The sequence below is a fragment of the Genypterus blacodes genome, unplaced genomic scaffold, assembly GCF_046128005.1.
Source record: "Genypterus blacodes isolate CSIRO-AG114 ecotype Tasmania unplaced genomic scaffold, CSIRO-AGI_Gbla_v1 ptg000054l_1, whole genome shotgun sequence".
Lineage (NCBI taxonomy): Eukaryota > Metazoa > Chordata > Actinopteri > Ophidiiformes > Ophidiidae > Genypterus > Genypterus blacodes.
The window spans coordinates 290403-307483 of record NW_027466866.1 but is presented as its reverse complement, the minus strand read 5'-3'; the positions used below and the strand labels follow the sequence as shown (position 1 = coordinate 307483).

General features: G+C 46.0%; 1 protein-coding gene across 3 annotated transcripts in view; it reads right to left on the bottom strand.

Moving 5' to 3' along the window:
* rabgap1l (RAB GTPase activating protein 1-like) overlaps window positions 1-17081 on the bottom strand; it is a 73992-nt gene that overhangs the window by 3011 nt on the left and 53900 nt on the right. For 2 of the 3 annotated variants that reach the window (XM_076151385.1, XM_076151386.1), the window contains exons 16-23: window positions 16813-16938; window positions 15816-15959; window positions 13668-13709; window positions 9156-9284; window positions 2834-2926; window positions 931-1041; window positions 556-660; window positions 3-86 (exon numbers count right to left, since the gene is read on the bottom strand). In XM_076151385.1, the coding sequence (XP_076007500.1) occupies window positions 3-86; window positions 556-660; window positions 931-1041; window positions 2834-2926; window positions 9156-9284; window positions 13668-13709; window positions 15816-15959; window positions 16813-16938 (834 nt within the window). Of the gene's footprint in view, window positions 1-2; window positions 87-555; window positions 661-930; window positions 1042-2833; window positions 2927-5788; window positions 6096-9155; window positions 9285-13667; window positions 13710-15815; window positions 15960-16812; window positions 16939-17081 lie in introns of those variants that run through there. The other variant, XM_076151388.1, reaches the window with a different exon arrangement.

The following is a 17081-nucleotide window of genomic DNA, read 5'->3' as shown; positions in this document are numbered from 1 at the left end:
ACCTGTTTGTATTCTGCGATGATGGCCGAGGTCTTCTTGATCTCCAGCTCGGCCTTCTCCAGCTCTCTCCTGAACACCTCCTTCAGCTGGGACACAATGTACACATCACATCAGATGTCAGCAGTGCGTCTCTCACGATCAGAGATATCACAGGAAATACCAATCGACCGTCTAGACGTGGGATGTGCACGTGCAACCATGGTGTCATGTTTACCACACGCGTCTCGTTTTGAAAGTGAAATACATTTAAACGCTTCCAGGTCATCTGATTTAAAGTCAGGTTCTGAAATAAGTCTTAAATGAGTCTTGAAGATCCAGAGATTAAACTTCAGCTTCAGAGACGCCGATCCTGTCTTTGTGGTTTGTTGGTCAACGACTGAAGCTCATTAAAGATTTACATTCATTATTGCTCGTCCAAGCAGAAGTGAAAGCAAATCAAGCCGACTTCAAAGCACACAAACGACACGATAACATCAGATTTATTTCCTGTAGATGTTCTGTTTGGTTTCTTTATGCCGACGCTCAATGCCCCTTCCTGCAGACTGAAGGTGTTACCTGAGCCGTCTCCTCCTCCTGCCTCCTCTTTTCCTCCTCCGTCTCCACCAGACGCTGCTTGGTGCTCAGCAGCTCTTTGTTCAGAACATCAGCTTTGTCTTCTGCCTGCATGTACACACACACACACACACACACACATACACACACACACACACACACACAGACAAAGAAACACAGAATACCTTATTAAATCTCCAACCATCAGAGTCGGTGAGGTACGGATCTGCACTTTTCATCTCTCTTCATTTATCATTAGATGCAGCACATTTTGTAGGATAAGCCACGCCCACTCAACTCTGGCAACAAACTGTGGCAGAACGTTAAGAAATAGAAATATAAAGATATAGAAAAGATTTGAGAGAATAGCAGTGTTACCTGGTCAAGGTCATTTCGAAGGGCGATCTTACTGGTGACCAGTTCGTGGGCCAGGTCGTCGTTCTCCTGCTCCAGTCGCATGCTGGCTTCCTGCAGACGACGGTTCTCCCTCTGCACAGAGACACACAGACACACAGACACACACACACACACACACACACACGTTATCCTTCCCATTGTAGACCCAGTAATAGTCTCATGACTCGTCTAAACAGTCTCACATGACGACCATGCCGTAGTTACAATCGTCACGGTTATGAGGGGCCACTTGACCCTGGCATCTCTCTCACATAACGATGACCTTTCCTAACCCTAATCATTCACACACACACAGTCACATGTTGTGCTCTCAGTTCACAGTTGTGTGTGATAGAAACTGAAGGAGCTTCAGCACAGCAGAAGTTTGTCATCGTGCTTCATCTTCTGAACATCTGAAACATCTGCACGTCACTAAGGCTGAGCATTTCCTCACAGTTTGCAGGGTGTATTTATATATCAGCTATGACGTCACTGAGAGACACAAACACACATGCTGTGTTTCAGCGTTTCAGACTTTCCACCTCAGCACATCAGAGCAGCACACGAGCTCCAGCACCCACAGGTCCTCACAGCTGTGCCGCTCCTGACGCCAGGGGAAATGTTAATGAAGCAACATCATGTACTCCATGATCTCTCTGCTCTTCACTCTCAATTCTTCGGACTCTGCAAACTCAGAGGTGATGAGGCAAACACACACACACACACAGAGTGGCTGGGGAACATCTCTAATCTGTGAGCTTTCCTCTGTTTCAGCAGTTTTAGAGCATTTTTATAGACATAGTTATAACTGAAGGCTGACTAGTGCATCTTACAGGACCTACACGACGATGGCCAGCGTCTAGCAATCAACAATACAGAATATTAAACAGTATAAAAGTGTACATTTCCGCTCGGTGTGAGATGTTCGTGGGAGCAGAGGCAGCTTACCGTCTAAACGTCTTTCCATCAGCCGCCTGCAGCTCAACTCAACTCAAACACATGATCCTGACAGGAGCTTCCCGTCTCTGCACCTCCCAGCCCAGAGTCTCTCTCTCTCTCTCTCTCTCTCTCTGTCCATTGTTTCATTTCATTTCCATAAGACGAAACTAATAGAGCAGAGAGCAGAAGGTCTCATGCCACAGAACTCAATTCAGAAAGTCAAACCAAGCAAAAGTATTGACTTTGACGATGTGTCTGAACGCCTTTTCCTGACTTCTTATCTACAATGAAATCCTTCCATCCTTTCCTTCACAGGCTGTGATTTACATCAGACATCCCCCCCTCCACACACACACACACACACACACACACACACTGCTGCTGTACATTGAGGAAGATGTAGAGTCGATTTTTTTTTCCCATTTCAGTTTTGGCTTTGGACTAATTAAACATGACATCCTAAACCATATAAATGGAGAGATAGAAAGCTTAAAAAATTCTGCACTGTTCCTTTAAGCTTCACATCTAAATTTAACTCGATCCGCTCCAATAATGTCACTTTGCCGTTACCTCCAAAATTTCAAAAACAAATACTTGCAAAAGAAGAATGACAGATTTAAAGAAGCGGCAAATGAAAAACAAAAAAACAAAAAAAACAAAAAGTGTCTGCCATGAATTTCAAACAATAACCTATGACATCAGCCGGGCAGCTTTCTCTAAAAATACTCATCTCAGAGTCAAAATAAGAGAGAAAGAAAACAAAGTCAGTGCTGTCAAACGTCTCATCCAACATTTGAAACATCCAGACTTGGGATCACAGAAGAGGATTCGTGTTCAGCAGAGAGGGAGTGCGTAAATAACCGCCGCCCTAATCTTAGAAACAACAGCGTTTAAACAAAAGTCTCTAAACGTGAGGTGTAACCGTGGCGATGGACGTGTGTGTCACCTGGTAACGGTCGATGGGGTCTTCCTGTGTCAGTTGGCTCTCTCGCAGCGTCTGATACTCCTTCTCAAACTTCTTCAGCTTTTTAGTTGGAACCTGGAAAAGAGAAACAAGGCGGATGAAATCACGCCCCCTTTTTTTGGGGGTTTATTTATTTCAAATTTATTTCATATCAAAGGGTCTGAGGACAAAACAGCACTGAAAGTTTAAACAATGAGTGACTGTTATCGAAGTGCATCTGTGTGTGTGTGTGTGTGTGTTTTTGTGTGTGTGTGTCAGTCTCAGGTGGGTGGTAACGTTATCTCCCCTGTGTGGATACAGTGTTGCCATAGAGCCCACCATTAAGACTCAGGATCAGTGACCCCTCCCTCCTCTGGGACTGGTGTGTGTGTGTGTGTGTGTGTGTGTGTGTGTGTGTGTGTGTGTGTGTGTGTGTGTGTGTGTGTGTGTGAGAGAGAGTGTGTGTTTACTGTGCTGTTTCTGAATCATCAAGTACCTGATTCACTGTTGTGCATAACAAACTATAGAAACATGTGGGTGAACGCTGTTGTGTTTTGATTTGTGTACGACATCACACCAGCTGTCAGTCACACCACATGATGATGATGATGATTTCCTCTTCTTCTGATGATTCAAACCAAAACATCCGGACACTTACAGTACACTGCATGTATTCAGTACATTCTGGATTTGTTAACCGATTCATCAATCATTTAACTGCCATCCAGCACAGCTATCACCTCTCCCTCCCCTCTGACCTGTGGGCTGACCTTTGACCTTTGAAGCCCAGGACCCACTGAGGCGTACAGACGACACATAGCAGCATTCACACTGTCCTGCTGCTATCTGTGTGTGAGGAGCAGCCCGGCCTCTGCAGCAGCGATCATTGTTTTATGGTCGCCAAACAATGGGACGGACTGAACGAGGGAAACTGACAGGGTTTAGGCTTCGATTGACATTGTGCCATCAAATTACACACGCACGCACGCGCACAATCATATGATCAATCATTGTGATAGAAAGAGAGAGAGAGAGAGAGAGATACAAAAGCAGCTCTTTCCGACTCTCTCGCCCGCCACCTACATCATGTGGTGTGTCATATTTTCCACGACACCACGCTCACAACGCTGCTCGTCATGATGCGTTGTGTGTGTGTATGTATCGTCGCTCACTTTAACCCGTGTGAATGTGGGACAAACGTGGCGGCGGCGGCAGATTTCACAGGTCAGGGTGAGCGAGGCAGCGGCATGAATAGTTCTAGAGTAGAGTTGTTCTCTTGCAGCTACACCTTCAAACACCAGGCACAAGCCCCATGATGCAACCTGCTCTCCTACGCCTCCAAAGCACACAAACACTGCAGCACCGGGGTGTGACCAAACACCTGCTTACCTGTCAGGACCCAGGCTAAATCTAATCTGTTCTACTCTACTCTGTTCTATTCTCTAACTTCCACAGTGACCATAGACACACACGCACACACACACACACACACACACACACACACACACACACACACACACACACACACACACACACACACACACACACACACACACACACACACACACACACACACACACACACACACACACACACACACACACACACACACACACACACACAGGATTCACAGCTCCAGGCCTTTTCCATACATTAAACCTGACGATGTGAAATGTTTAACAACATACTTGGAAATGACCTCAACTCCAGTTTTCCCACTATTCCCTAACTTCCTTAGGCTTTATTAAATGTGCAGACTTCCTTCACTTCATGTTAATCATTTACATTCTATTCATGCAGCTGATGTCATTACCACGGAAACGTACAGTCAGGGTAATAACAAATTAAACCTTTATTCAATTTTCCCCGAACTTTCCTGTTTGGGAAAATGCCTCTCAAAATCTCACTCGGGGCATATTCCTTAAATTCCAGGGTCAAAGGTCGGCTCGCTCCACTGAGTTATAACGCAGTGATCTCGCACAGGAATCAAAGTCCTCCTCCTCCTCCTCCAAGGACGCTTCAGCTGCACACCTGGCTGCTCACGGACACACACACACACACGGGTGGTGTTTAGGGCTCAAAGCGGCCGGTCCCGTCACAAACTGTGTCTCTTAGCTCGGGCAGCAGAAAGGCCAGAGTGATCCAGGAGATTAAAGGAGACTCGTGCTGAGGGAGGTGGCACCGCATTTAGACGCCTGACCTGAATCCCTTTCAACAGAAAAGTGGAATTGGTCCCAAATCGCCAAGCTGAGATCACAGGTTGTGGTGTGACGTGCTACGAGTATAATTATGCTGGCAGAAGCACTCCGTGTGTGTGTGTGTGTGTGTGTGTGTGTGTGTTCTTACAGCACATAACGTAGCAGCACAGAGTTGTTTGTATGTTCAAACAAGAACATCAGAGTGAAAACTAGGCCTTGGAACTTAATTACCCATGTAACAGAATCATAACACACACACACACACTCCCACTCCCACACACACACACACGCACGCACACCTAAGGTCTCCATTTATTCCAAATTTATATCAGTAATTGAAAGAAAGTGACAGCAATAAACGAGCTTCACTGGAAGACTGAGAGAAAAACTTTGTAACCTCAAACACACAGACACACAGTGAAATACACACACACACACACACACACACACACACACACACACACACACACACACACACACACACACACACACGCACACACACACACACACACACATAAATGTCCCCAACCATCAACCGCACGGCAGGAAACGTATAGCAGCTGTAAAACTGCATGATCCGACTCTGTTTACAAACAAAGCTCTAAAGAAAAGACAAAGAGAAACATTTAAAAATATATCTGTATAAAGCGAAAAGAAAGAAGCAGGTGAATGCTTCTTCTCGTTCCTCTTATCTAAACGCTTCAGAAGATAAGGTCAGAGGCAGAAGTAGAGAGACAAAGAGGCAACTGAGCAGACCTACCACAGGTCTGGGCGCTCTGGGAGGTCTGGAGTGAGCGACCAGGCGAGCCAGAGCGTCTTCCTCACCTGGCCGGTCCACTACATGGGCATCGTACGCCACCATGATGGACACCTCCTGCATCATCCTGTCTCCCCGCTCGCTCCCAAGCACCGCAGAAAGCCAGAGAGGACGGAGGAGAGGGCGAGGAGGAGAGGACGAAGAGCGGGCGGAGAGACGAGACGAGAGGAAAGGAGAGGAGAGGAGAGGAGAGGAGACGAGTGCAGCTGACAGGTTTGGTTTCTCTCCCAGAGTGGAGGAGGCGACCGGCTGCATTCAAGAGTCCCTCAGGAGCTAAGCCCCACCCACTGAGAGGAGGAGACAGAGGAGTGTGTGTGTTTGTGTGGAGTGGGTGGAGGGATGGGGTGTGTGTGTCTGTAGAACAACACACCTGTTTGTTCCTTCCTCTCCTCTGTGAAATGCTAGAAGTTCACAATGGGAAGGTGGAGGTTGCTCTTCTTCCTCTCCAATGTGTGAGTACTACACCAGTTCACACTTTCCCTCTGTCTTACTCTCTCTCTCTCTTTAGCTTGTCCTCATTTTTTCTTTCTCTTTCTGCACGTGTGTGTGTGTGTGTGTGTGTGTGTGTGACAGCTAGGAAGGAAGGAAGCGCATGATCCAACCACAGTGACTTGACATTTACAACTGCACATTGTTCAAACAAGAAAACCAAGGAAGTGAAGTGAAATTGTACAAAGTTTATGGCCGCTGTGTACAAGCTCCTCCCACAGCACCCCACAGGCCCCACCCCTGTTCTGCAAAGCAGGGATGCATCAGCAGCCTACGCCTCTCTCTCTTTCCACCAGTCACTATCTACATATACACACTAGTTGGCCTTATATGTCTAATTTTCGTTCTTTCTTGGATTTGGATTTCTTGGATTTGGAAGTGATCGTAAAAACTTCAACTGTCAAATCCTGAGCGGCAGATAATATACAACCGACAAAAAAGTCATCAAAAGTCATCAACTCCAGCTGCGCAGGCTGAGAAACTGAAATTCCTCCCATAATCCTTCGGGGGGGCTAAGCTAGTGTGCCACCCGTTGTGTTCATCAAGCCAAGGTGGCGCTGAATTCCTCCACAGCTTTAAGCCGCTTAGAGGTTTCAGCTGATAAGATTTAGATGTCGACACAGCAAAATATGTAGGAAAGCAAAGTTTGGAGAGGCTGGTTTGCCTTTTCTCCCCCCCTCCCCCCCTCATGATGGTTGGTACCAGCAGGTGCCATGGCAACAGGAGAAACACTCTTCAATGATTCGTCAAGACGTCTTAATGTGACACACTGAGACATGTTAGGAGTTGCTGTGACGTGTGTGTGTGGTTTAGGTTTACGAGACGGCCGGCTGAAAGGTTTTGAAAGCCAGAGGAGAGATGGAAGTAACGCAAGAACTCCCCTGTCTCTCCTTTCACTCCCGGGCTTGTTTCCTCTCTTTTGGATTGACCTGTTCCATTTACTCTGATCACTGGGGACCTGAGCAACGTGTAACTACTTCCTCTATCAGGATGCCATTGTACGTGTAAAAGGAGAGACGGGGGTTTATAAGAATGAGTCTCTCTTCCAATGAATGTAACTTTGTGATAAAGGTCCTCTGCTCAGCCTTTGTGTCTACAAATCTGCTGAAGAAGTGAAAAAGAAGTGGCGAAATAAGCTCTTTATAGCAGGAAATGGAAAGATGAGCCCGGGATGATCAAGAGACAAGCAGAGCGACGGAGACATCAGACGACACGCAATCGTACGCACGCCTGTCTCACCTCTCCCTCTCAGTCTGTCAGCACACTCGCTTCCCGCCCCAACGAATACTCCTAACTCACACCCATGCTGTCCTTTCCACTTTATTAGTACAGTCAATGGACGATGGTGTGTGTGTGTGTGTGTTTGCACAATATAACACTTGATCTGACATGTTATATTGCTGTGTTGTGCAAAAGTATCATAATGCTACTAAACCACAGGAGATAAACAGAAAGACCCAACCCAGGATATCCTGTATGTAGAAATACACCAAACAGAGAGACAGAGAGAGGGGGGGGGTTGAGTACAAATCCCCATCTGCTCTGCCAACATGTCCTCGAGCAAGACACTACAACCTGGTTAGCTACTAAGTGAATCTGGATAACAGAGTGACAAAATGACTAAAATGTTGCATTAGAGGACACAGACGCAGGGACGAGAAGAGAGAGAGACAGAAGAGAACAGAGAGATAGACAAAAAGAGACAGCAAGAAGGGTGGAGGGAGGACGGCTATCTTCTCCATCTGTCCCTGAACTCTTTCCTTCCTCTCTCTGCCAACAAACAGCCGACTGTCCAACCGCACAAAATTAAAAAAAGTATACGTGTAAACACACTGTGTGCCGCCTCGGGTCTCTGGTGACCTCAGCAAATTCCCTAAATGCAGGCTCCCTCATTAAGGTCAGTAGGAGGATGATAAGGCACGTGTGTGTGTGTGTGTGCCTGTGTGTGTGTGTGTGTGTGTGTGTGTGTGTGTGTGTGTGTGTGTGTGTGTGTGTGTGTACAAAAATGCCAGCGGATACACAGCGAAAAGCATGACTACCATCCATGGAAGCTATTTTATTTTGTATCTGCTGGAGTCAGACCTCGGCCCGGACCAAAGGAAGGTGACAAGCGAGAGAGGGAAAAGCAGAAATAAGGAGTAGAAACAATAACCTAGAATGTCATGCTGTAGAAATAACAGTGGGCAAAATAACCCAACCCTTGGTTGAAAAATAAAATACACATTTCCCTTTTCTGTGTCAGAAGTACCCGACACCTTTTCCACCGGCTGGTTTGGAGTGCTGCTCGTCTTTCCTGTAGGAACTGATGGCTTTTTACTTTTGCTGCCTACAGAAATTCAATATCGATCTGCAGGAAATAGAGAGTAGCACTCAACACTGAACTAAAAACGAGAAAGCCAATGTGTACCACCTCAGCATTAATGCACCCTGGGCCACATGTGCGGGGAGAACATATTGCGTTCTGACCTCTGACCCCTCTAGTCTAGTGGACGGTATTAGTCTCAGTGGGAGATGCTGAGAAAGGCGTTTCTAATTGTGTTTATTAAACTAACACCATGATCCCACGGTTCCTCCAGGAGTACGGAGTATGTATGTACGTGTGTGTGTGTGTGTGTGTGTGTGTGTGTGTGTGTGTGTGTGTGTGTGTGTGTGTGTGTGTGTGTGTGTGCATCTTTCATTTTGGACCATTCTGGACGGTCTTAAAATTACATTTTTGTTGTTAATGTGTAAGTCTAAATCAGATTATGTATGTGTGTGTGTGTGTGTGTGTGTGTGTGTGTGTGTGTGTGGGTGTGTGTGTGTGTGTGTGTGTGTTCCTCACCTTGATGTTGCAGGCCTGCTCCATAAGCCTGCGGGCGTTCTCTGCAGCTCTGTAACGTTTGGGGAGCTGGACTCTGAAGAACTTGAGAGCCCCTTCAAAGTCGGCCTGAAGGAGGTCCTCCTTTGACGTCTGGAGGGAGATGAGGGGAGAAGGATTCAGATTCAGAGATTCCTTTAAGTGTTCTCATAGTAACAATAACAGAAATAATAACATTTTAACTCATTTAAACAAGATACTTTCAGACAGGCCACAGGTCAGTGAGAGTCCAGGTTTCACACATGCTTACATGAATCATTACATTTGTGAACTCTCCGCTCCAACACAGCCGTCAGCAGTAAGCTATTATTCGTTCAAGGACGGCTCCACTTGTCCCCATACATATCACCTGTCCCATCTAACAGGAGCAGCGGAGTCACTTTCCCTTCTTCACAGGAGGCTGAAAGCTCATCTGCTCATTTGCCTGTACTGCTATTCAATCACCCGTTCTCTTCTCTTTGCTCCCATTTTCAGAACAATCTCCCTTCTGTCTGTTAGCTCTTATTTCCTTCACCCTTCTGTTTGGCACAGCATCATTACAAGTGCTGTGACACCAAAAGAGCTTTACTTAACAAGTGCAGCCTTGGGATTCTGATGGTTAGCCCGTGTTAAGTGTGACCTCACTGTAGACATAAACTGTGTGGGATTACAGAGCAAACATGCAAAGCGACAATGGGAAGCTCAGCAGCATGCAAATACTACCATCTAGTGGTATAAAGATGCACTGTTACTATAATCCAGAGAACACCAGACAAATGCTGAAAGAAACACTCCTGATGATGATTGATAGAGTAAAGTCCACCAAACTAATTTGCAACTAAACCCAGCAGTGACATGAACTATGTGCTGACACAGACATCTAGACAGTGGAAATAGGAGGACATATTTCTCTCTTTCGCAGGAGCTGCATATTGTTCAGATTCTCCATCTAGAATTGACTGTGCATATGCAGAACTATTCCTCCTCCAATTCATGCATAATCAAGGGGAAGAAAAAGTTGTCCTCAGTCGTTAACTTTCCTATTTTTCCCTTTCAACACGAAAGTTAAAATCCCTGCAAGTTCCTCCTCTCTCCTCCAGCGTCTCAGTTTCCCACCCCACCCGCCTCTCACCGCCAGCAACTTGGGGACGAAGAGCCGGTGTCCCATCCCCAGGACCCCCATCACCCTGCAGAATGAGTCGGGCGTGGCCTGATCGCTGTGGGCGTTCTCTTCTGACTTCCCCTCAGCGTCTTCAACCGCCCTGCAGACCGCCGGGAGGGGCAGGTGGGCGGCCAGGGCGGGTAAAGTGGGAGGGGAGGGTGGAGCTGACCGTGGTGGGGTGGAGCATGGTGAGGGAGACGGGGGGTCCCGCTCCGGGGTCAGGGCGGCGGCTGACTCCAGCGTGTTGACTCAGGGAGTTACTGGGAGCTGGAGTGAGAGTGGACCAAGGTCAGATGAGATAAGCCCGAGATTGGTGTTGAGATCAATGTCTCGCCAGGCTGGTTGAGTCCAGGTGAAGGAGGTGAACTTTAAGGAAGACAAGTAGATATGGCCACATCAGGCAGTCTCACAACAGACTCTGGATCAGCAGACCCGCATGGAAAGAAGCAAAGAATTGCAGCCGACACAGTCCAGGCATCCGGGGCTTATGAATATAACACTGGTCCAGTTCATCTGAGCACCACAGAATACAGAGGGGTGGTCCGGGGCCTGGTGGAGGCCACGCACTTTGCACTGCTGTCAGAGGCCAACAACCGCTCTCAGGTGTGACAACATTAAAGTCAGAAAATGACGTCCTGATGCCGTCTTTGGCATAATGCTGTAATGTTCAGCTACCTGGGACATTCAGCTTGAAATCCGTCGGTGGTGCCCACTCTCATCCTACCTTGCCAAACCCCTCCCAACCAATTCTAGTCCAGCACGCTGTTGCCTGGCAACACAACTGCTCAACACGTGGGCTGCTGCTCTGGTGGGTAGCAGTGATGGACAAGCACTCCACCTTTTCTAATTTTCCGTCCCTGAGAGACTTCAAAGACAGAGAGAATCCCTCTCAGAGTCTGCAGGAGTGTGCAGCCTGAACGCTCAAGGTTTACTGAGCATGAGATGACACATCAAAGCAGCCGATACTTGATACAGCTTCCCATTGGCAACTGCTCTTGCAATGAAGCAGACAGATTTTCAGCGTTCTTTGAAATGTAAAATGCTCTGAGATATCAAAACAAATCCTTTGAGGTGATAAGCTCGACAGTCTCAGCCGGAGCAGGCATGCTGATGCTATTGGTGCGGCAGAGACTGAGAGTCTGTGTGACAACTTCTTTATTGCCAGGCAGATTCTGAACTTGGCACATCAGATTTGAGGCAGCGATGGATGAAAAACAAGGTAAGTTTGGAAAGAGGTAGTACTTCAGCAATCAAGGAAAACACGTGTGTGCTATCAGCATCACAGCTTGTCCGTCTGTTTGTTCTCCAGCACGGTGACCCTGTGATGTGACCTCTGACAGAAACACATCCAGCAGCACAAACACACTTCAGTCAGCAGTGAGGTCTTCAGCGTCTTTCCCTCAAGCAGATTCCCATTAGCAGCAGCCAGACATGTGGTCTGTGGCGGTCAGTAAATCCTTTAGATGGAAAGTGACTTCTGCCTCTCAACAACCCCAGAAGAATGGACAAACGCGTGCGGTGGTGTTATCAGAAGTGATGATCTGGGCAGGCAGCTGGGGTGACGTACAGCAGACAACCCACACAGTGTTTCCTGGCTCTCTCTCTGCCTTCCTCTCTTCCTCTACTGCTCTCTTTGTGATGCTAACAGAAAACTGCTAGCAGCTAGCAGGGGCGGCTCCGTTGCAGAGGTCTGGGCGAGAGGAAGGTATCGTGTTGGAGATGGAGATAGCCAGCCGGTGACACAGAAGAGAGGGAGAAGATGCAGATAAGGGGGTGAGTGAGTAGGGGGTGAGGAAAGGGGAGAACAAGCAGTTGAGGGAGAAAAGGAGATCCAAGCAGGCATCCGTGGAAATGAAAGATGAGAAAGGAAAAGAATTTAAAAAGCAAAAACCCTAAGCCCCTCTCCTCCAGGTCCAGATTGCTAAGGCTAGCTGATGCTCCTGCTTTTGAGAGCAATGTGGATGGAGACTGCTGAGCAGGAGAGAGGGAGGGCGGTGAACACAGATGGAGGGAGGGGTGGAGAGAGCGGAGAGGAGCGGAGACACGATGGATGGAGGAGGAGGAGGAGGGAGCCTCAGGGGAAGATGTCGTCATGCCTAGCCAATCAGAGACGGGCAGTGGAAGCCCTTTATTCCCTTCCTCCTTCCTCTCATCCTCATTTGTTCTCCATTCTGTTCCCATGCTTCCTCTACCATCAAATCGTCCACATCTCTCTCTCTCTGACATACAAAATACATTTATATAAAATTCTAAAATATATTTTGACAGTATTATAAAATATATAATAATACTATATACTACCAATAGTATAGTATAGTATAGTATAGTGCAGTATAGTCAATCTGGGCATGTCATTTGCATGTAGTTCAGTGAAAAATAGACTTGTGCACTGATTACTGCATCTTGTAAGAAGATGTCAGGGGCAAACCATCATCATGTTAGGAGTTCCCTAAAAAGAATATAAAACATGACAACGAGCCATTGTGTCAGTCACAGCCTGTTTGTTAATATATTTGTTTCATTTGCTTCAGCTTTGTCTGCTTAAATATATTGGAAACAAACTCATTGTTTACATCTTAAGAACCTTTTTTTCTTCTTAAAACCAACAACAACCAAGTTCACTACACTCAACACTCGCCATCGTCACAGACAGACAGACACACACACACACACACAGCTCACAACCTCAATCCGTCACCACAAGAGGTCCAGTTACACAACAGTAATGTCGTGATGGCTACAACACGCACTCATATATGCATTTCTATGAAAACAAATATAGACAGTGGATAGATCAGTGAGACTTCTATTAGGAAAAGCTCCAGTCTGCATGAAAGACCTGAAAACAAAGTTGAGCTGAGTGTGTGTGCCTATTTATCTGGAATCACCTAATTAATAATAACAATATGAAACGCTTCATACGAAGTCACAAACATAACCAAAAAGTGATTCTGGTCTAGATCTGATAATGAAGCACAGCTGCAGTGAATATGATCACTAAACTGCAGTGATGACTTGCAGGTGTAGTTTCTGTGTTTAACAGCAGGGTGCACTAAGAGCCAATGAACACACTGTCAAAACTCTGTCACATCAGACCTTGTTGCAGGAGAACACAAACTTGCTCACACGTAATCATTAACACATTTAATTCGCAGTAACGGCAACACTGTTCATCAAAACCCTTTGTTGTTGTTCCGGGAACAGTTTCTGTTGTGGTTTGGAATTGAATTTCCACTCCTGAGCAAGCTACGAAAGAAACTTCCCTGGGTGTGACTTCAATCTGATGAGCAACACTTGTCTGGATGTCATAGTAAACATGACTTCTATCAACCCACCTTGAGCAGGGCCAGGGCCACGTTGAAGATGATATTCAGACCCTGGAGGAGAGAAGATGTACAATCATTAAGATGGAGACACTACAGCATCATTTTCAGGGTATGTTTAGGTTACAAAAAGCCTAATCATAGGTGTCAGAGCTACAGGAAAACCTTAAAATCCAATATCTTGGACAAGGAAGATTTACAACTTTTACATTTCAGACACCGCCTCCAGGCTGCATTGGCATCAATTTTTTGGGGCAAATCTGAGAATATTGAGAAAATCATGAAAGAGTTGACCCCGAGGATCTGACACAGTAAACACTGCTTTCTCAAGAAGGTTTGCATTCATTCTGAAGTTTGGATTGGATTAGATGCAGAGAACTGGACATTTGCCTCATGGTTATTACATCAGATTATGATAATTACGGAAATGTATTAATATTATAAAATCATTGACTGCCTGTAATAGCTGCAGAGCAAGAGCTACAGAGCTGTCATTACATTGATTATGTATGTAAATGCTCCTCCTGTTTGTGCTCCTGTTGTGTCAATACGGTTTCTGAGAAAAGGAACGAACAAAGACATGAGGCTGATGTGAGCTCTGCATGGGAACGCCCGTCTCCTCCATCGCCCTGACAACCGCTTTACATGGCAACACAGAGCTAAAAATATCTGGACTGCACTAAAAATAAGTAGAGACAGAAAGAGGAGAGAGAGAGAGAGAAAGAGGGAGAGGGAGAGAGAGAGAGAAAGAGAGACCTCCGTCTTCACAGCAGCCCTCAAGATGGCGCTACAATGTTAAGAGGCACAGTGACAGAGAAAGAGGGAGAAAGATAGAGAGAGATCGCAAGAGCGAGAGAGAGAGAGAGAGTGAAAGAGCAGGAAGGAGGGAGGGTGACAGTGTGGAGAGGGAGACAGGGAGAGACAGCTCCGTCTCCACACACCTGGCCACTCAGCAGCCCTCAGGGTGGCGCTACAATGCTGAAGCAGGATCAGAGCGAGATGGGCAGATGAGGAGATAATACAGATGATGATGATGATGATGATAAGGACGAGGCTGACAAAGACTGGAAAATTAACAGAGCAAAAGGCTCTTTACCATGATTCTTAATCCAAATCCCTGGTAGAGCAGCGCAATCAGAGCCAACTAGAGTGGGAATAATGATGACGGCCTTTAATTGTACGATGGAAACAATTCTCTTGTTACATGAATTACAAACCATTCATCCTCTTGGCATGTAGTGAAACGGCCTAAGCCCACACATCCGGCAGCATTCAACTATAGTCTCGACACACTGATTCAGGAACGAATCAGAAAATATGATGGAGGGAGAGAACAATAACAAATATGGGAGAGGGAAGTGAATGGAGAGAACAGGGAGAAATGAACAGAAAGTGTCTAACTGAGGATAACTGATATAGGAAATGACAAAGTGGGAAAGAAAGGTGGTGGTTAATATAGAAAACAAAATAAGAGAGAATGACAAGTAAGAATACAGGAAAAGAAAGAGACAGAGAAGAGATATTGGTGGGAAAATACAGAGAATACAAAGTAAACAGAGAGAAGACTGACAGATGGAATGACGAATGAACTCAAGTACCGAAGATGGAAGTGATAAGAGTTGCTAAAGTAAGGGCGAGGATAGAGCAAAAAAAAAAGAGATGGAGGGAGAAAAGGAGGGATGATGATGATGATGGAGAAAAGAATCAATGACGGAGTGAGAGAAGATGATGGAGAGAGTGGAAACAGAGGAGAGATTTAACGAACAGATTCTCATCATGCGGCTCATTGGGTGAGAAAGAGCTGGGAAACTTTTAATTGTTTTGCCTGGGGGCCAATGGGAGGAGACAAAGGAGAAGATTTGATGACTAATGCTATATAATTTAACTTTTCAGACCTAAACTAAATATATAAACACAACAGAAAGTCATGACGCACAAACAAACTCCAGTTGGAACAGCAGAAATCAGGTCAGATGAATTAGGACGGGTTAGTTTCTCAACCCAGGGGTCAGGAACACATGCAGTGGTCACAGGACAATAACCCTACTGTTAACTCATTTTTCCAGAAGATTAACCTTCTCCTAAAAACCCTCCACAGTATGAACCAAGTCCCTCTCCCAGTACAACCAGTATGGTGACGCACAGCCAGTTTAGTTTTACCTCACAGAGCAGCAGGTCGGTGATATGGAAGACCATGCAGAGGGGGAACTTGGCGGTGAAGAGGGTGAGAAACCACTGTGAGGCGTACATGTGAGCCTCCAGGTTCAGGTCCTGGAAGTGGGACCACAGGTCTGGAAGCTGTTCCTAAAGGAGCGAGAAAGAGAAGAAAGAGGAGAGAGTAACATTAAGCCAAAAACATGAATACATGCTCACAAAACAATAGCTTTCAAAATGAGCCCCAAACAAACACAGCAGACAACCTTTCAAATAACCATCGTCTCAAAATTACAAACCCTGTACTCACACTGTTCCCTTTCAGTGTAAAGCTTTACACCATTCCCCCTCCACGAATCATGCTTAACAAACGTCCTCATACATCATACAGTACACCATCGTTTAGCATACGGGAGCTTCTGTGTTCCAATTCTATTTACAGCTGCAATGCATTTACATTTTCTGGAGGCGTTTTTCAACTTTTACTATTGTTGCTATTTTTTACAACATACACTATTTTATTACAGCAGATATCAGCTGTGTGTGAGTGCCAGTGTTTTGGCATCCCTACATGAAAAATAAAGGATTCAATTAGCCGGATAGCGATCCATTTCAACTGCCAACACTCGCTGAGCCACATGACACCTGACTGAATCAGATAGTGAGCACCCACCTGAAGGCTAATAATTAGCAGTCAATGCTAACACCCTTACCTTAAAGGCAGGGTCAATACTAATAGAGTTGATCCTGACGTTGCAAGACGCCCGATAACAGTGCCAAGATGGATTTCAGTGCCAAATTAAACTCTACTTAGAGTGAGTGGATTCAGTGAGAACATCTGTAAGCCTTCAGAGACTTGACTCTGAACAACAAGGACAAAGGAAATTCAAATCATGTTGAATCTGAAGCTGTTTCTATTGTTGCAGCCCTTATTTAATTTGAATGTTCTTGCAATCTCATCGTCACACACTACATTCCCAACATGAAAAGGTCCATCACTGACCTGCATCAGCCGCTCCAGCTGGTAGAACTTGCAGTGAAGATCCTCAAAGTTGTTCTTGTAGAGCGCCCTGAGGCCGTAGTCGTACATTATTTTCACCAACACGCAGAAAGCCTGTTCCTCCGGCATCTGAAACAACAAGGTGGCCCGGTCAATAACAAGCCTCAAAGTCATCACTTTCATCAAACTGTGTCCCAGTTACAGTGTGTGTGTGCCAACACACCATATAGCTGCAATGGTATTTCCTATGTGACCTTTATCAGAGAACTCCA